We start from the raw sequence: 20,502 nt of genomic DNA, 5'->3' as shown, positions 1-20,502 counted from the left end.
CCCAGTGTATGATTCTTTTTTTTAGTGGAAGTGAAGTGGAAGTGGTAATAGCAATACACATACTCTGAGACTTCAAACCATCATGGTGTTATCACAAACGCTTTCCTCTTGGTAGCACAATATTTCGATTTCTCCTGTGTTGTACAACTGATGTGACTCAGCAGGGTTTCTTCTCCCAGAGAGAACCATTTAAATGGCTTTGAGCAAGTAGTAATATAGAGATTACACTCTGCCATACTGTCACTGAGGGACACATTTAATCCTCCATATTAGTCTTGATTTGCATTTCAATCGCCACTCTGGTAATTGCTACACAAGTCAATTCAATGCAATGAAGAGGTGCTATGAGCTTCAGTGAAAGCACTTGCCAAACATCTCTCATGAGCCACATCAAACATATAAAACTGAAATACATATTTTATTCAGTTGACAGTTAATTTACATTCAGAGAATTTCTAGAAGTCTGGCTTCATTCTCTGTGCAGGGTCAGTCTGATTAAAGATAAAAGTTTTTATTCAGACAGTAGTAAATGTTCCAGATACACAACATGAGAATGTGAAAATACTGGAAGGATGAGCCTCACTTCACACAAGAGGAGCCTCATGTCACGACCATTTATTGTAAAGCTTACGTTCCCTCAAGTGACATTTGTGTCTTGAGGCTTTTTTCCCTCCTTCATGCCATATAACATGCTTTGATGTGCACACTGATCTCTTATCAGACACTACGAAGAACATGCATGGAAACACAAGGCACTCAGAATCATTATATTCAGTGAAGATACTGGCTTCATGTGTTGGAGTAACCTGTGTGTCATAAACAGCAGGTTAGATGGGCCCACATCTGTATACTGCCTCAGCTAAATATACAAATAGACATTCCCAGGTGCACCATGTCTACCTCTGTATGTGTGGAGAGCGCTTCACTCCACTCACCAGTGCTCCTTGTCCTTCCCCTCAGGCTCCACCTCTCCACGCTGAGACAGTGACACAGTTGAAACCAAAAACCAGTGCCATTGAAAAAATACTGAAATCATAAGAAAAAGAAAGTTGACAGACTTGACAAATAAATCTGCAGGTAGTCACTGAAAAACACATCATAATGCAACAAGTATTAAAATTAAAAAAAAAAGATAACCATATTGTAAGATTGTAATTTTTCATGTTTGCGTTTTATTTTTTCAGTTAACTTTTTCAATGACAATACTTTCAGTGCCAAAACAACTTTTCCCAATACCAAATTTTATTGTCACTGTTCTAGCTCCATAGCTAGGATGATTGAAAAATATTTTGTAGCGAGTCTTTTTATATTAGCAAACAGCTTTAAGTTGATAAGAATGTCTGATCCCTTAAGACCACAGTGTATCGTAGTGTTCTACAAGTGCTGTAGGAAAAACAAATCCTTCAGAAACATCCTATGAATCTGGTGGTTTTGTTAAAGTCTCAGGGGTTTTTCTGCAGGTGTCTGTTGATGAACTAGACCATGAACAATGTGGCAAAAGAAAGCAAGGAAGAAAACAGTGAGGAGGATCATCAGTTTCTCTGGATCATTATGTTTAATCACTGTCTTCATGCCCTGTGGTGGAATGTGTTGACTAATGAAAGTCTTCTTAAGTTTTGTTGGGATGTTTGTGTCACACCTGTGCATCAACACAAGGGATAAGCTTTGCAGGTACAACAGAAACATATCCTCTGATTGTGCTCATTTCTTCATCGCTAATGGGTGAATGGGGGACAGCTGCAGGATCAGGTGGATGGGCAGGTAATAACTGAGGAGGGAAATTTACCAAGTAGCAGCTGCTGGGCAGGTGGGGGATAGCCAAGTCTGGAATGAAAAGATAGTTGGCATGCATGGAAATGATACTAACTGCTGAGGCTGGAGGTGAGGGGGAAGAGGAGGAGGGTGAAAATCTTCCCGTAGGAAAGTTTTAATATTGTCAGTGTGGCCTTGAACACAACCATGAAGGCCAATCATGCTCCATTTCATGCATAGTAATCCATGAGCTGAGAGGCAGCTATACCTCCCTGATAAACTGGGGCTCAGATGCATTATGGCAGCTATTATTATATTCCTCATAACTTTTCTTGTAACTTACACTGAGACAGAAGATGAAGACAAAGAGTTCCTCCCTTCTCGATTATTCTACAATGTAGAGTACATATCAGAGGTCAAAGTTGCCTCCATTGTTCCAAAAAGAAAGAAAAGTATGTGTATATGTTAAGCATAAAATTGATCAAAAGAATCAGTGGAAAATTTTTTCCACTATTGTATAAGAGCAGCCAATATGTTTGGAGAAAGCTTCACATAAGGTTCATGATAACTGTGTGAATATAAAATGTTCTGTGTGCTGTTGCAGGACATTTATTCAATCAGAGTAATTGCTGACAGGTGTGTCTCATTATCCTGTGAGCAGCAACCAGACCGTCTCAAGCAGCTGAGGGAGAGGAAAACTGTAGATGATATTCTAAAGACGTTTTTACGCTTGTATGTGTGTGTGTGTGTGTGTGTGTGCTAACAGCCAACGTCACATTGTGATATTATCAGAGTATCTTAAATGAGTATTTTATTTGTTATTGAGGATTCCTGGAATGGTTGCACCTGTTTGGCTCACCCCATGCCTAAATGAACAGATGGTATGTTCCAGTTTAAGTAAGGCTGGGAAGGTGAGAGAGGGTGTAAAGCTGGCAGTTTGCTGTGGGTTTCATGGCTGGACTCAAGTTCAGCTTCACCTTAACGCTGACATTACTGAACTTTCTTAGGATTTGGTTTTTTGCCTTTGCTCTGTCACTCTGTCTTGCTCATCATCCCTTTTAATCCCAGTTCCAGACAACATCTACTGACATTTATATGGAGTGTCAGTGTGACACTCCCGATTTAAACAAACTGCAGGAGTAAATACTTCTTGAACCTGGTCAAAAGTTCAATGTCACACACCATTTTATACATTTTAAACATAATCATTCTCATTCTTACTCTGCAATCAAATGTGCCTGTGGATATTTACTGAGTCAGTATAGGAGTGCTGATGACACTGATCTGCAGTGATTATGAGCCAGGCCAACTGTCTTTAGTCATGCGTCCCACCAGAGACCTTGTCCATGAGACAGGGTACATGCAGCATGTGAGAAAGAGTCTGATTTGTCTCTTGTAAAATGAATGTGATTTGCACCATGATGAAGTACAGGACAGAGCCTCATTTTAAATTTAGAATTTAATCTCATTTAATTTTAAAAATTAATCAACTGGGTTTTTTTTATATTAATCAGAACTTCTGTTGTACTTCAGATTAATGATTAAATGTAGCTTTATTTTGTACCCATATTAAATGACTATACCATAAACTTGCATCAGATATGGGGAAAATACAGTTTACATCCTACTTACATTTACCATGAGAGTTAATCCACAGTCTGCATATCTGCATGATATCTTGATTTATCGCTGGAAGATGCACAGTAAAGGCTTGTATTTTTGTGGAGCAGCCAGGTTGAACATGCTTGCCATTGTGCTTGAGAACTTAATACAGTAATTTAGAGTGAGTAAGTCAGGAGGCTTGTTCCTCTCCTGTAAGGACGACCAGCAGCACCAAAATATCTCTGCAATGTCAGGATGGCAACGTGCTTTTGGAAGTGTGTTAAGAATAGACCCACAATGGGGCTCGCTCCCGTCTTCTGTTGTCTGAGGACAGACAGTTGTATGCAGGGGACAGAAGAAGTAAGACAGGAATATTTACAGGGTTTACTTCCAGTCTTTTAGAGACTTGAGTGAATCAGGTTAGATTTTTCAAGCGGGACATGGGACTTACTCCATCTAGGACAGAATCGGAGTGTGTGCCACTGGAAACTTTATGTCCGGCCACCTGGAGGTTATTGTGCTACTGGAAACCACTGTGGCTCTGGGTAGAAATGGTAGATGTGGAAAGAAGAGAAGAGCAGTAGCTGGATGCGGAGTGAGCTGTCGGCTTAAGAGTTTATCCCTGTGGCCTGGAACTGGAGGACTGGAAGGACTGGATTTCAGAAGGCCTTGAGTACAGCAAGTATGGCAGAACCAAGTGCCTCTGAGGTCATCTTCATCTCTGTCAACCACAGCATCACTTTGATGGGTGAGTTGACCTCACTGACAGAGATTAGCTGTTTTCTGATTTATGTAAATAAAAACTGTTGTGTATTATGTTTACGTGTTCTGAAATTTTTAAGCTTTTTCTGTGGATGTATAAACCTCAAGTGATATCTCAGTCATTTTAGCTGATTTCTAGGGCCTTGATTTTGCTACATCACAGCTTAATTCATGAGTCAAGCTCAAATCTGAATATTTTTTTTAAATTCTAACATGCTTTACTTTCAGGGAAGGTGTGGCTCATTGTGATGATCTTCCTCCGCATCCTGATACTCCTCTTTGCTGGTTACCCTCTCTATCAAGACGAGCAGGAGCGATTTGTGTGCAACACGATTCAGCCCGGTTGTGCCAACGTGTGCTATGATCTGTTCTCTCCCATCTCTCTCTTCCGCTTCTGGCTGGTACAGCTCATCACTTTGTGTCTCCCCTACATCATCTTTATCATATACGTGATCCATAAGGTGTCAAATAGCCTCACTGTGGACCTGAACTCCTCTGGTCACATCAAAGCTATGCCTTTGTTCAAGATTCATCAGGAGTCCAGGAATAAGATGCCTCTGGTAGCTGAGCAAAGTTGGGCGCGGTGCTTCACAGGTGCATACATCCTACAACTAATGTTCAGAACTTTGCTGGAGGCAGGGTTCGGAGCAGCTCACTACTATCTGTTTGGTTTCTACATCCCCAGAAGGTTCCTGTGCCAACATCCACCATGCACTACCCAAGTGGACTGCTACATCTCCAGGCCCACTGAGAAGACTGTGATGCTCAACTTCATGCTTGGTGCAGCTGCTCTGTCAATTTTCCTAAATGTGTTGGATTTCATCTGTGCCATTAAGCGCTCAGTGAGGCAGAAGAGCAAGAGAAAGATGATGGTGGAGAAAATATATGAGGAAGAGCAATGTTTCCTTTCAGCTGGAGGAACTGCCTCCATGGCTCAGCAGGATTCAGAGGGAGAAGCTGGTCAATCAGGGAGTTTCCGGAAGAGGCGAGGCAGCAAGGGTTCTTGCAGTCAGGAGCCACCTTGCCTGGAGCAATCCCCTCTTCCTTGCTCTTCAGGATCTCCAGGCTGCAACACAAACGGGAACAATGGCGATTCTGTTTCCCAAGAGGAGGCTCCGGAGAGGAATGGCAGTGAGGTGGCTCTCTGTCCCCCAGAGCCAATGGGAACACCCAGATCCATTCGTGTTAGCAAACGCAATCGACTCAAACCGCCACCTCCGCCCAGACGGGACCTTGGGTTGCCTCCTGGGGGTTCAGCAGGGCCCATCAGGGACGTTTCCACAGCAACAACAATCTGCACCAGAAGGGTGGGTCAGTATACGCTTGTGGAGCTAAGTAGCAGCACAGAGCAACAGACTAACGATGATGGACAAGAGAAAAGATCAGAGTGGGTTTGACTGCTTTATTTCCAGGTTATTTTGGAACATAAGAATGAGGCAAATAGGTATGAGAGCAATATGAGAAACAGACAGAGAATACCCCAAGTGTTACAGAGTGGCAGCAACTATTGGAGCTGACATCCTGCCATGCTCTCTGCCTCATTTTACAACACAGACTGCAGTGTCACTCGAGGAGAATCCAACACAGCAATACATTCACCAGACACCTTAGGCTCATGAGGCATAGTCACATTTTTCTGTGATTTTATCATGCCATCAGATCACATTACCTTTGAGAAGCGTGCATTTTCTAGCCCAATGATGCAAAGCGACAAGAATTCAAGTTCAAGAATTTGAACCCTCTTAACAAAACAAGTCAGGAATGACAGGACACTCTAACGCCTTAAGCGTCCTTGAGCAAATCTCAACCTTGAGAAAACCTAAAAGAGTGCAGCCCACCTGTTTCTTCCCTTGTTGGCTTTACCCCCACCTCCAGTGACAGGCTGTATATAAACAAAGGCAGGCCTTGACCTGTCCCACATACACAAACACCCACCCACCCCTACCCCAGTCATTCTATATGATACAACTGTAGACCTTCTCTGTTGTGTGTGGGTCATGGGGTCAGAGCGGACACAGGTAGCCTCCAGGCCCTGTGCTTGGATGTTTGGGTGACCTTTTGGAATACAAAGGTCAGGCTGAACTGAAAGACAATAATCTTACTAAGGTGCTGTTACTGGGCTCATAGAAAAGGATTCCTCTGGCAGAAGTGAAGGACACTATGAAGTCCCCTAAAGCTGACATAGGCTCACAAAGCAATTATGTTCCCCCATAGGGGCTCTGTATTTATGGAGACAGCTTGTCACTCTATTTCAGGGCCTCATGGAGCTTAGGAGGAATACAAGCCTCAACATACACTGACACTACAAATAGAGCACAGCAGAGCTCTGCAAAGGAGCAGTGTTGTCTGTTGTCCTTCAGGATTTCTGCACTCTGCTTACTGTAGCTTTGGTTTCACCTTGATCAAAGATCAGTTGCTTATGTGGGTTGGACACCTGCATCCCACCGTGTCAGTGTCAATCATAGACATGATAATAACTATAATAACATATTCCTTTGCTGAAATGTTGCAGCAGTGTAACCTGTCAGCCCACCTTCTGAACATCCCTAGACTATCTTATATACATGACCATCAGACTCCCACAGTAGATCAGTGGCATCACCATTCCACTGTTGCTCTATAGCTGAGGGGCCAGTCTTTGTGTAAATGGATAGCTTTTGATCTTCCTCCTCTTATGGGCTCTTTGAAGCTGACACAAAAGCTCCCGGCATAATATCTCACCTATCTACAAGTGCTGCGCCCTGACTGTTGTAATGGTGACCACAGGGGAGGTTTTCATCAGACCACAGCAGCTCTGACGTCTGGTGCCGCACCCACCCACCCTACATCCAATATTAGTGCAAAAGAACGATTTGGGGTCGAGATGACATACAGCTCTAACTTCTTTCACTAAAGCTGGACTCGGTTACATGATTATTGTCTGGGTAGACTGTTGAACATTTTCGTGTCTGCTAATCTACAACCATAATGAAGACCCATGATTTCTTAACTCATTGTTTTCATTGAGTATTATTTTGCAGTAATTAGAATATGGAGAGTGAACACAACACAAGTCACTGAATAACCAGTGTTGTGTTCACTTCATACACACAAATTCTAGGTCATATTCCAATGAAGTTTTCTTGGTATATTTTATATCATATGAATTTATGCAGTTTCATACACTACATACATACTTAAGTTAGTTTCTTTATAAAAATGAAAATTCTATGATAGTTTTTGATTGATGTCTTTGTTTCTGTGTGTTTTCAATCTTAAATGTCTGATGTCTGACTCTTAAAATGTGAAGAAATCAGTCAGTTATGCCTTCATCAGTTCATCAGTGTTACTAAAATTATATAAACTACTATGAAATTGATAATGTAACTTTTTCAAAGCACTTTATTTTAACTATTCTTGTTTAGTCCAGTCCATTGTGCTTCAGTCACTTCATCAGTACTGAAATCATGCTGCCCTCCAGTGACGCAAAATGTGAAATGCTGCCATATGTTGAATCCAAAATTTGAAATTAGTGGCTCCTTTGTTGTGATGATTGACTTTGACTTTGTGAAACTTTTTAAACATAACTTTTAGTACAAAAAAATAGAGAAACTGTGGTAAATCAGGTGTAAATGCTCAAGATGTTCACTCTTTTCCCTGAGCTGTAGATTTCTGAAGTAGCTTCAACTCACAAGACTACAAGAGCATCAGTTCTTTCCTTTTGTTCATTTCAGGCCATCCTGAATTTGGCACTTCTTCTGTGCTTGAGAGGTTTTGGGGTGCTTAAAGCCCTTTGTTAAAATGCAGACATACAGGTCAGACTGGCAGGCAGGGCTGGATTAACCTGCTGAAGGGCCCTGGGGCTACTAGTGTCCTGTCTCATATTTAAAATCACTGTTTTTCAATATGAAACCCCAATCTTTGACTAACCATACCCAAGTCTTTGAGTGTCTAAACATGATGACAATGGAGGAGTTTAATCATACATCAGCTGCTATGAGTGCATATTGTACTGCAGGTGTGCATACTGAAGGAAAAATAAATGACACATGTTGTAATCTGAATGTTTTGGTAGATATGTTGATAAAAATTGTAACTCCAGCAGCATTGAGCAAAAATGTTTCTAACTAAAAACATATGCAGATTAATTTAATATGTAATCAATGTAATGTCACATATGAATATTGCAGATACTGTGATTAAACACACACACCTTTCTATTAGAATATGAACCAAGATCTAAGACTGATCTGACTCCTTTTTCTACCAAGTCTGGAAAAAATGTCAATTACTAGTTTGTTTGTTCCCATTATAGTGTTTGCAGATTTTCAGCAGAGGTCAGAGTTCATCCTTAGCAATCATAACACTACCAACTCTAATTATTTTCAGGTCCTCTGCAGCTTGTTGCCTGTAGAATGAAAATTTTGCAGAAAAATATAACATATGCATACTGTCACAGGTATGTCCCATGCTGCTAATTAAGCTGCCTGACAAACAGAACAGCAGCAGGGACAGCAAGTGAAACAGAAAGGCTGCCACAGTGCTCATAGCCACAAGCCTGTCAGAACTTTACTCTGTTGTATTTCTCCATGTGTCTGAATTGTGCGCCTGCTCATTTACTTTTGAACAGCCAGAAGAGGCAGGGCTGGGAGTTGAGCAACACATTGAAAGCCAGTTAAACAGTGAGCCTCTTCAAATCAGCATAATCCATGACACCGTGTTTGTGTCTCTCATCCCTCTGTGGATCTGTGTTGTCTTCTTCGTTCTCTGTCTCAAATGTCAGAGACCCAAGAACTTCCCACCAGGGCCTCCTCCACTGCCAATACTGGGGAACTTGTTGAACTTCAGCCTAGACAACCCCATGAGGGACTTGGAGAGGGTAAGAAAAACACTGACATGGACTTATACTCCTGATCATCAGCCACGCACATTCATGCCTGCGAGCTGTCCAGTATACACAAAGTAACACACTCTGTAACTGAGCTGCTCCATGGCTGTGGCTTCCCACATGTTGTGTTAACAAATTGAATTGTGTGTATTATGAATTGCTGAGGCAGTCTGTTGCCTCAAGGCTACAACTGACACTGGCTGACAATAAATTCCAATTATTAATTTGACTAAAATGTTTGGAGGTTCTGTTCTAATTCAATACAGAGGCAGCTACGTTAAAAATGAGGTTATTGGGAAAAATCATTTCTAAGAGAAAAGTCTGCTCAACAGTGCTGATGTTTTCTTGACTGTTTGAACAGTTGATTGGCTGTAAAATAAATCTGTTGATGGCAGACCATTCATCCTAAAATATTTATGTAAATAGGTTAGAGTCAAGTAGTTGATTTTAACAAGTAATTCCTCCTCTTAGTTGTCAATTAAAAGCAGATATATTTCACGCTGCATTTGGCAATGATTCATAATCATTTTAAAGGTTTCTCACTGGTTCTTTCCTAGTTGAGGAAGTGCTATGGAAATGTCTACAGTCTGTTCATTGGTCCCAAACCAGCTGTAGTCATTGATGGGGTCCAGGCCATGAAGGAGGCTATGATGAGTAAGGCTGCTGATTTTGCTGGACGACCCGAGTTGTCAGTGACCTCACCCAGAATGGTAAGACAGTGAGATGAGGTGCCATAGGACGGAATATGGAAAATCACTTAAGATACCTGCCCAAGCATCATATGCCCATATCCATGCCTGTTGTAGGAATGGTTCTGGCAGACTATGGTCTGAGCTGGAAGGAGCATCGCCGCTTTGCTCTGATGACTTTGAGGAATTTTGGTCTGGGGAAGCAGTCTATGGGAGGCAATACAGTACACAGTGAAAAGACTGGTCAAGAGCAGTGGTATGGCATCTGTGGGTGCACTCACTGTGAGCTCTCATACATTAGGCAGAGTTAGCACATTATTTATTATGTAATGTTCTGTTACAGCAACATGAACTGACCCCTCCATGTTGAACTGTGTCATCGTTACATCTGTCACAGGTATGTACATGTTCCAACATTATCTGCCAGGTTCTGTTTGGTACACTATACGGCTACAATGATGAGTTCATTAAAGTGGTTGTTCAGTGCTTTAAAGAAAACTCTAAGATAGCTAATGGGCCATGGGCTATGGTGAGTTACAATATGTCTGTAAGGTAACAACTTCAGCTCAGAAATATCCAACATTTTGCTACTGAGAGTAGCAGTGAGATTCAATTTAAGTCACTGATTGTTGCTATTTGAAGTGCATGAAGCTGTGACGCTCTTCCTGTTCCAGAGATGGAAAGAAGTCAAAAACAAAAAGAAATGGATATTTATGACAGAACTAGAACTATGCAGAAACAGAGCTTCAAAGGCTATTGAGCTTCTAAAAAACTCTGTCGTCTGTTGGTACAGTGATACATCAAATGCTGTCCTTTTTGAAACTGGAAGCTGTAAATCTTTTAATCACATTTGAATTTTAGTTTGTAACAGTTTTAATTACCAGCATTAGCAAACAGCTTTTGTATACATTAGCAGTGCAGAAAAAACAATGTCCCACTTTTCCCCCAGCTTTTAACTTTTTGTTTTTAGATCAATTCTGGATTTCACACAGCAACATCATGCACATACCCTCTGCTGAAGGAATCCTGCTTAGTTTGAGCTAATGAGAGATTGACTAATCATGTTTGTTCTGAATCTGCACTTTGCTGGGACTGACACTACATCCAACACCCTGCTCACTGGCTTCCTTTACCTCACGACCTACCCACACATACAAGGTTTGCCTGCCTATCTGTGATTCTATCATTCTGGCTTTTGTTCAGTTCTTTCATGTTAGCTGTGGTCTGTTACTCTACTAATTGTGACGTTTTGATCATTTTATATGTTCTTTATATTTGTCTTTGTTTCCATTAGAGAGGTGTCAGCAGGAAATAGACCACATGTTGGAAATGAAGACTCAAATCACTTATGATGACAGACACAACATGCCTTACATGCAGGTGCATAATTAGACTGATTTCTCTGAATAGTTTTGGTATTTCATGTGCAGATCTGGGTCTGACTACCATCACTGGTATGACACATTCAGTGACAGATACAGAAGATGTTTATTTCCTGCTGAAGTTTCTCAACTTAAAAGTGATAAAAACTTAAGTTTAATCTTTATGAATCCAGACTGTAATCCATGAAATCCAGAGGATAGCCAACACTGCCCCCCTTAGTGTCTTCCACTCTACAACAAAAGACACAGAGCTTATGGGATATTTCCTACCCAAGAAGCAACTAAAAGCCAGATCATCATTTTTTAGTTTAGTTAATTTAGTTTTGTTGGAAAGATAAAAAATTCAAAAGAACTTCAGCTCTGTCCTCCTCCCTCTGTGCTCTTACTGTTGTCCCATTTTCTCCACAGGGTACATTGGTCATCCAGAACCTGAACTCAGTGCTGAATGAGGAGGGACAGTGGAAATTTCCTCATGAATTCAAGCCTGAAAACTTCCTGAATGACCAGGGAGAGTTTGTTAAACCAAAAGCATTCGTGCCTTTCTCTGCAGGTATGAGAGCCTGAATCCCATTGTCCTCTATTTTAAGAACTGTACATGACTTACTGATTAAAAATGATCTCTCAGGTTCTCGTATGTGTCTTGGAGAGACACACACAGCAGGCTATCTGCAGAAACTATGAAGATTAATCTAAATGGACACAAGTGGCCAATAACACAACAAATACAATACATTTTTGTTTGCATGAGTGTGTGACTGCACCCAGAGTGCAGATGAGTGAGTATAAAATATTTGAACATACTATGTATGGATTTATTGTATGGACAAAATTAAAGAATGATCTTTCCAATGTACCATTACACTGGCCACTTAAATTTGGGGGCAGAAAAAGACAACATCTGGGTAATGGCTCACCCAAGTGGACAGAGTTTGAAATTACATTTAAAAAACATCCCATTTTTAAACTGAGTGGCATGGCACCGCTTCATGTGGAAAAAGTATAAATGTATTTATAGCAAGTAAAAGTCAGTGAACCTTTTGGAATGACCTGGTTTCTGCATTTACTGGTCATAAAATGTGATCTGATCTTCATCTAAGTCACAAATACTCACACAGCGTACTTTAGCTAATAACACACAATTATAATCTTTTGTGTCTTTATTAAACATTCCTACTGCTGGTGGGAAAAGTAGCCTTGAATTTAATAACTGGACAAACTTTATTTGGCAGCTGTAACCTCAAATAAAGCAAACAAGCACTGCTAGTAGCTGCAGATCAGATCTGCACAAGGTTCTGGGGACAGTTCTCTTCGGGCTTTTGACCTTATGGTGGGAGGGGGGTTGCTGTGGTTGAACTCAGGTGTGGTGTTGCACAGTAATCCAAATGGCTCATTACCATATCACATGACTTTCTAACATATTTGTGAATCACTTAAAATTACAGTAACCATATCAAATATATATATGGTATGTTATAGGTTGCTGTTGTCTTTGACATAAACAGGAGTTACAGTTTGCATCACATCTTCCAATAATTAGAGAACACTGTTGTCCCACCACACTATGCCATTCCCCTTTTTTATATTACACTCATTTACGCTTGTTCTCCTCAGTATTTATTCATCATCAGAACCATGACACCACATCTCTTTTCAGTACTGAGTGCAATGCCATTTCTCTGGACCGAGGCGACCATACCCAGAGTGAATCTGGGAAAACACTTGGCGATTCAGATGAAAGAAGTTTTCCTTTTGTGTACATGTCAGTCAGTCAGTGAAGGACTGAGGGAACACAGTGTTCTGCTCCTGTGTGTGTGTGTGTGTGTGTGTGTGTGTGGAGGTGGGAGTCCTTGGATTGGAAGAGGCAGCAGGGGTGCACTGTAAGGACTACTAAACCACAGAGGCATTGTTACTGTGCCAATGGGGAGCCAGCCATTTATGCTGATATCTTTGTTAGGCTCAGTTATAGTGCTGAAGTGAAGCATTTATTGGTTGAAAACTGCATTGACGTTAATTTTCTGTTTTCTCTCTGGACCCTATATCAGACACAAACAACATAAACATGGCTAAGGACAATATTCAGAGCAAGAGAGGAGAGAAAGTCAGGGACTGACTTCAACCATCTTCCCAGATTCACCTCATGTGCAAACCAAGCTGCAACAGCATCAGTGACGCCCACGTCCCTGAGAAACTATAACCATGCAGCCTGACAGGACACAGAAATGCTGAGCTCCTCCATTTTAAAACATCTGGTGTCTCAAATGGTCAAGTGGGAATAATGTGCCTGAGCTGGAGGTCAGGAGCGTCAACATTAATCTAAACAGGTCACTGAAACCTGAGGTCACTGCTATGATTTATGCACAGAAGGATACAACCATGGAAACTCCGGGGTTTTAGTGCTGTAGTTCATCCTCCACTGTCAGAAATGATACTAGTAAACAGTCTTCATGTATACAAACCTAAATGTAATAACATGTTTAGGGCTCTTTAAAGTACAATTGTGATGGACATACTGAGAGAAGAAAAAACTGTCAAACCAACATAATGATTTTTTTATTATCAATCTGTTGTCTTTCAAAATGCTTCTATCATGTGGTCTGATAAGATTGTCTGTCATAATCTTTAATATAAAAAACAACTAATGTAGACCACACGATGCTGCAACACATCCTGTTGTGCATAAAACAAACTTTACCCAATTGTACCAGGGTGATCAATGCTATTAGAAAGCATGACCTCCACCCTCCTCTGTGTCTTTTCTCTCATCAAACACTACCATTAATATTTGATCGGCAGCTATGTCAGAATGCTCCTCCCAGCTCCGCAAGTGAGGCTCTAACACATGGATACGGAGAGTGATTGGGAAGGAAGACAGTTCAATCAAAGAGAGGCTGTGTGGGGAGATCAGTTCTTAGACTTCTGCGTGGTTTGAGGGATTTGTTTCTCACTAGATTTGTATAAGCTGGTTAGCCCAGTGAAGAGCTAGCATTGTATGTTTGTTACAGGCCACAGCTACCAGTTGAGAACAAGCCCCAACGAGAGCAAATAAGTAACGTGTTCATAAAATACTTCCTAATAAAAATAAACCATAAAGTCAGACTTGACCTGGACTATTACCAGTTAATGCCCATCCATTGTGACAGCCCTGCCCTGTCTGTGTGAAGCATGTCTTAACGACACTCTCATACTTTCCCCTGGAAAATGCACCTAAATGAGTTGGTGAAGGAAACTGGCTATTACCTGTTAATTACAACGTTTGTGTAAAAGAACCTTGCCAGGACATGCTGCTCTTAAGGGCCTGGACAGTTGGTTTGCAGGGGCAGATGAGTGCGGGGGCAGATGGGTCAGGGTGGTGTGAACTGAACGGAACTATTACCAAAGCGTAGGTGCAATTCTTAAGGTCTGACTTCACATACCAGTTTTTTTTCTTTAATTGTTCATTTCACTCTAATGTTTCAGTCAATCTATAAATTCATCAGTCAGGTTACACAACTAACAACATCAGTTTGTTTATGTAGTCTGTCTTTCACAAAGTTATGTTGTGTTTAGCGGCTTCAGCCCTGTTGCAGGGCAGGTTTGCATCACTGGGTCTTAGTAGTGAAGGGTTGGACACTGTTAAGATAAAATAATTCTGCAGTAAAGAAGTGCAGTGAAGAAAAGATAAATGAATTCACTTCATTTGTGATTTTAGCTCATCCTAAACTTACCTGAGCAGGTGGTAGGTTCCAGTTAGGTCAGACTGAGGAGGTAAAATCTTCTTCTGTGAGTGACTTGATAAACTTAGGAGACCTGTTGAGCCCTCTAGATAATCTGGAGCCTAAATTTCACTTTAGGCAGCCTGTACATTACTCTAACCTGGAGAGAGGAGGCATGTGGAGGTGTGCTGTGCTGCTTTTACCACTAGATGGAGCTGGACATTAATGTCACTGCTACGAAGGTGGCAGTTTGAGCTGGAGCTGCACACTGACTTACTGAAGTTTTTGGAAGTAAACGCTGGAAAAACAAGCTGAAAGATGGGGTGCGAATGTGACTATTTGATTGAAATACACCACCAAATGTTCCAGACCGTGAACTTGTATGCACTGTCTTCACCAAGTTAACACCCGTGTTTCAAACTTGCAACTAAACAATGACATGATTAAAAAAAACATGATCTGCAGTGATTCCACACAGACACTAAAACTGCTCAGTTCATTTGTGTGTACGTAAAATACTAACAAGGCCTCTCTTCTGATCTTTACAGTAGATCTTTGTTATTACCTACAGTACATCTTCATCGCCTGGTGTCTTTGCTGACAGCAGTGAGGCAAGGTTTATATGGCTGATTTACACTCCCAACAGATGCATGTCTGCACTAGACTGAAAAGAAGCTTTTGGGTTTCACATCTGCAGTCTGAGTGTGAAGGAATAAAGCAGGAACAAAGCAGTTACTACAAAGCCCAGTCACCATTGACCAGTAAATCAAAGGCATTTCTACGCTGGGTTACAGTGTATCATCTTATGCCAGCGCATTGGGTTAATTGGGACCAAACCAGATACATTTGTAGCAAAAATGCCTCGATTAGGGGGCCCTAAGATGTGAGATCATGTGAACAGACCACCTGTGGGGCTTTCATTGGTATTTCAATATCATTCATGTCAAGGCCTCTGCACTCGCTGACACAGCTTGAGCTGAGGGAGAAGATGTTTCAATTCAGGCTCTGCAAAAAAAAAAAAAAAAAAAAAAAAAACCAAACACAAGACGCAGGGGCTCTGGCAGGTTTCAGCTCTGACAAACCCAGAAAAGAGAGAGGGGTTCCAAAATGCTCTTTCAATTGTAGGACGTCCATCAAAGCATCCAAATGGGGACGTTTAGGGGGAACCTTGGCACATCAGACAGACACTCCTAATACACACCACCTTTATTCTAGGCTGTTAAAAAAGAAAGATCAAAGTTTCTGCAGATGAAAAGGGTCCGTTCCCTGCATTTATACCCCCATTCACCCACTCCCTCTTTTACTAAATTAAGAAAGCGGGCTTCGGCAGGCATGTGAAGAGGACTTTAACAATTATGGAGATGCTCCAACTCAACCCCTGCCTCTAATTACCGGTCTCTGATGGTTAAAAGGGCTTCCTTTTTAGCCAGGACTCTCAAAAGCTGCTATTGCTGCTGCCATCCTCAACACGGTGACCACAAGGAACCACAAACTATGCCTGCACGGGTTGGGGAAACAGAAAAGCCTCCCTTGCCTGGGAAAACACTGCAAAGTTACACAGATCTTGAGATTTATCAGATGTTTTATTGTCAAAATAAAGGTCATATTTGCTTTCTCAAAAAAAGAGACATCTACACTTTGTACAAATTTACAATAGCTTATAAAGTTTTCTTTTATACACAAATGTACACATTTTTACATAAGCTTTATATAAATACATTTGAAATTACAAAATGAATGACCCGTAAAATACTTGGGCACTATTAAGGCTTAATTTAAACTATCTTTGATGTGATTGAATTATACAATGTTATCTGGCACTATGTAGATAAAATGGTAATAAAAACCCAAATGCTCTTTGTACGAAGCTAATTAGGAACGAAACTGTCTTTCTGCCTACAACAAGTAATGCCCAGTTTGCGTAAAAAGCCTCAGCCTGTATCTCTAATACATATGAACAGGCAGGAATTAACCTGTGTGAATGCCAGGTACATTGTTTCAACCACTTCTCCCCACAGAGGTGTGTGTGGATGATGGGAGGAAGGAGGGGGACACCTCAGCAGCAGTTCATTACTATGCAAATTGCTTAAGACGGGGAGTGATGGGTTATCTCCCAAACAATTAGCAGTCCTCATAAGCTGCTTTTGTTTTCTCATTCAAACCTGGGACAATGGCATCTGCTTGGGGCACGACACGGAGCTGGCTGTGCCTGACCTCCACGTCAGTCCGGTGCTCACGTCGCTGTACATGGAGCCGCTGGTGCCTTTACTGCCCCAGCAGCACCTGGTGCAGAAAGTCCTCCAAGAGTCCAAAGTTTTACCAGACCAGATCCACACTCCGGACGTGATGCCCACCAGAAGGCACATAAAGTACTTTAACATAAAAACTGCATAGTCCGGACTCCTGCGGTCCCGCTCTAATAAACAGTTGGAGCAGTTGTGTGTGATCTCCCAGGTCTGCCTGTTGTGCTGCTCGTAAAAGTAACAGGCGACTATAATAGTTGCTGGCACAGTGTAGAGCACTGTGAAGATGCCTATCCGAATCATCAGCTTCTCCAGTTTGTCAGTTTTGGTGCCGCCTTGTTTAATGACGCTGCGGATCCTGAACAGGGACACAAATCCGGCCAGGAGGAACATAGTGCCTATGAATAAATAAATCACCAAAGGGGCCAGAACGAAGCCCCGCAGATTGTCCAGGTTCTGGTTCCCCACGTAGCAGATGCCAGCCACCGAGTCCCCATCAACTGAGCTCAGCGCCAGGACGGCGATGGACTTCATGCTGGGGATGAGCCAGGCGGCCAGGTGGAAGTACTGGGAGTAACTGGCGATCGCCTCGTTGCCCCACTTCATCCCGGCCGCGAGAAACCAGGTCAGGGACAGGATGACCCACCAGATGGAGCTGGCCATACCGAAAAAATAAATGAGGAGAAAGACCACGGTGCAGAGTGCGGGGCCGGTGGTCTCATAGTGGATGTGTTCCACGTCGAACTCCCGGTTACACGCTACTTTCTCGTGCCCTGCGATGAGTCTGACGATGTAGCCGATTGAAACGAACATGTAACACGCTGAGAGGAAGATGATGGGTCTCTCTGGGTACTTAAAGCGCTCCATGTCGATGAGGAAAGTGGCGACGGTGGCAAAAGTTGACACGAAACACAACACGGACCAAAGTCCTATCCAAAAGGCGGTGAACGCTCTCTCGTCGTGCGTAAAGTAGGGGTTGTGGCACGGCATGGCGCAGTTGGTGATCTGTCCCGTTTTGACACGGTTGTAAAGCGGGTGGCGGTCCGTGTTCACTGGCACCATGGGTTCCAAACACTTGCACCCCGGCTCACACGGTGCGGCAGGCGGCTTGTATTTCCCAGGCGCGCCGGGTCTGCCAGGCTTATTTTTAGGTGGACTGTAACCCTTGCCGGGGTGGTTGGTGGGTTTTGAGAGGACGGGGGAGACTGTGGTGGAGTCGGTTCGGTTGTAGTCCATACACAGAGTGTCGGGGTTGCCCTGCACCGGCAGCAGGTCACACTTCATCCTGTCCGGCCAGGGAAAGCCGTACTGCCTCATGAGAGGAGCACAGCCGGCCCGGGCTCTCTCACACACACTCCGGCACGGCGGGAGAGGTTTTTTGTAGTCCTCCAAGCAGATCGGGGTGTACATGCTGCACAGGAAGAACTTCAGGTCCGGTGAACACTGGATCTCGACCAGAGGCCAGAACTGGTGGACTTCCAGTCCCGCCTCGTCCTGCGTGTCGTGGTTAAACTGGTTGGGCATGTAGGTGTAGTTGTAACCGATCCCCTTACACAGAGGCACGGCTATCTCCTGGCAGGTGATCTCCTTGGCCGTGGTGCAGCTGGATCGGGGCAGGAGAGCGAGTGAGAGGAGCAGGTAAATCCCAAACAGGTCCATCTCTCCGGCGCGTCGCGTCCCCCTCTTCTGCTCTGGTACAAACAGCAATAAATCCTCTCAGCCGTCTGCCTTTGGCTCCAGTCCGATTAGATGTTGCGCAGCGAGCCCATCTCGCTTCTCTCAGGATCTTGCACGGAGTTGCAAGCAATGTGCAAGCCGTGTTTACTTTCGGCTGAGGAGGAGGAGGAGAGGAGAAAACAGCCTTCAGGGCGGCGAGCAGCAGTCAAGATGGCTGAGAGAAGAATCCACCTTCTTCTGGAGGCTGCTCTCAGTATCCTCAGACAGCCTGCTGCTAAAAACCCAAAGTGCTGCTGTCCGATCGCTACAAATGGAAAAATGTGGGCCTTCTTTCTTTCTTCTAAACACAACGACTACATTCAGTCGGCTCGTCCCACCTTAGTCCTGGTTCCCATACAAATCATCAGCTTGGAGACGAAGCGGTGCCAATATATACCACAATGTGACTGGCTACACCTCCGGAGCCGCTGCTCCAATCACAGAGCGGCGGGGGCGGTGCTTCCCATGCGTCAATCAAGTTTTTTACCTAAAGATGTTTTGTTACACAGCTCGTGATCATATTAGTTTAGCCAGTGTCTGTGGCACCGGGGACACAGGACGGTGATGGGGATGATATGTAGAGAGTGGTGACACATGGTCACCTCAGCGGATGATTATCACAGATCAAATAACCACATCCTGAAACCAAATCAGCGCCTTCATGCATTTTTCTCACAAAAGACACAATTTTCATAAAAGTTCAGGTTACAGGCTGTGTCTTTAGAAATGTATGTCAAGCTCAGAGCAGTGGCTGGTTTTAAATAAACTGTAATGACCCTGTAATTAATTCCCTCTATCGTTTTTCATCATAATCATAATAATAGAAGTAATTATAAAGACGCTTATAAAATACACCAGACGGAACATTAAGTTACTCAGTGTTCATAATCTACCTCAGTGCTAAACTTTCTGCTCACTGTCTAGTAACTTCCTTTAACACACACTCTTTGATAGTCTCACAACAATGGTAACACACACACACACACACCAGGCAGAGCGAGGATGCGTCTAGCTCCAGATGATTGTTTCTGTGTGTGAGAGAGAGGCCAGTTTGGTAAATTGGCTAATTTGCGCATGATAAGACTACCCAGGGAGCTGTCTGTCCTTGCGAAAAGCTGTTTTATTTTTTAAATGAGGTGCTAATGTTTCGTTTAACGCTTGCATAGAGCTCCGCGGGAGGCGTAATTGCGCGAGGCAAAGACCAAGCGGAGCACAGCACACAGAGACAGTGGCACAGCGCTTATATCAGTGTTAACGTGCTTACAGAGTCTGTCTGGGGATCTCTGTAGTGGTTTGACAGTAATCTCATTGTATTAAACGGCATTTTTATTATCTCTGATGTAGTCAGTTAAATGTTCTCAGAACGTCTCTATAAAGGCTCGCTGTACAGTGTGTCTATTTATTCACATTCCCTATGCTATAGTAGCTGTGCGGTATGACTTCAGGAGCTTACATTGACTGTGCCCTCATCAGTACATTTATACAGACCTGATTTATGGATTTATGCCTATTGCAGTGATATTTGCAGTGGTGAAAAGTAATTAAGTACTAAATACCATTTTCTGGTTCTTTGTACTTCTACCCGCACCAGGCTACATTACAGAGAGAAATACTGCACTTCATACTCCACTGTGTTTATCTGACAGATATAGTTACATCACAGATTCATTTTCATGTGCAAAAACATATGATGAGATTATAAAATGAGACAAATTCAATGACCCAAAAGTATATTGAGTAAATTCACCTCCACCAGCCACAAGATTACAATAAAATCAGTTATATATAAAAGTGTAT

The 20,502-nt window shown here is 42.7% G+C and overlaps 2 protein-coding genes and 1 pseudogene across 2 annotated transcripts; 2 read left to right on the top strand and 1 right to left on the bottom strand.

The window, feature by feature from the left end:
• Positions 1-3,794: 3,794 nt before the first annotated feature.
• On the top strand, positions 3,795-6,301 carry LOC108898262 (gap junction delta-4 protein). The gene is made up of 4 exons (XM_051066725.1): positions 3,795-4,102; positions 4,345-5,076; positions 5,173-5,427; positions 6,114-6,301. Exons 1-4 carry the CDS (start codon positions 4,039-4,041, stop codon positions 6,200-6,202), a joined length of 1,140 nt encoding a protein of 379 aa, XP_050922682.1. The 5' UTR covers positions 3,795-4,038; the 3' UTR covers positions 6,203-6,301.
• Positions 6,302-7,025: 724 nt separating this feature from the next.
• Positions 7,026-11,735, top strand: LOC108898261 (cytochrome P450 2G1-like; annotated as a pseudogene).
• A 4,581-nt stretch (positions 11,736-16,316) lies between these two features.
• On the bottom strand, positions 16,317-19,467 carry fzd8a (frizzled class receptor 8a). Its single transcript, XM_018698285.2, has one exon. The coding sequence runs from the start codon at positions 18,646-18,648 to the stop codon at positions 16,903-16,905; it is 1,746 nt and encodes a 581-aa protein (XP_018553801.1). The 5' UTR covers positions 18,649-19,467; the 3' UTR covers positions 16,317-16,902.
• Between the last annotated feature and the right edge of the window lie 1,035 nt (positions 19,468-20,502).

Source organism: Lates calcarifer, linkage group LG24 (genome assembly GCF_001640805.2).
Source record: "Lates calcarifer isolate ASB-BC8 linkage group LG24, TLL_Latcal_v3, whole genome shotgun sequence".
Taxonomy (NCBI): Eukaryota; Metazoa; Chordata; class Actinopteri; family Centropomidae; genus Lates; species Lates calcarifer.
Note: the sequence above shows the minus strand (reverse complement) of the source record. Positions and strands in the feature narration are given on the sequence as shown.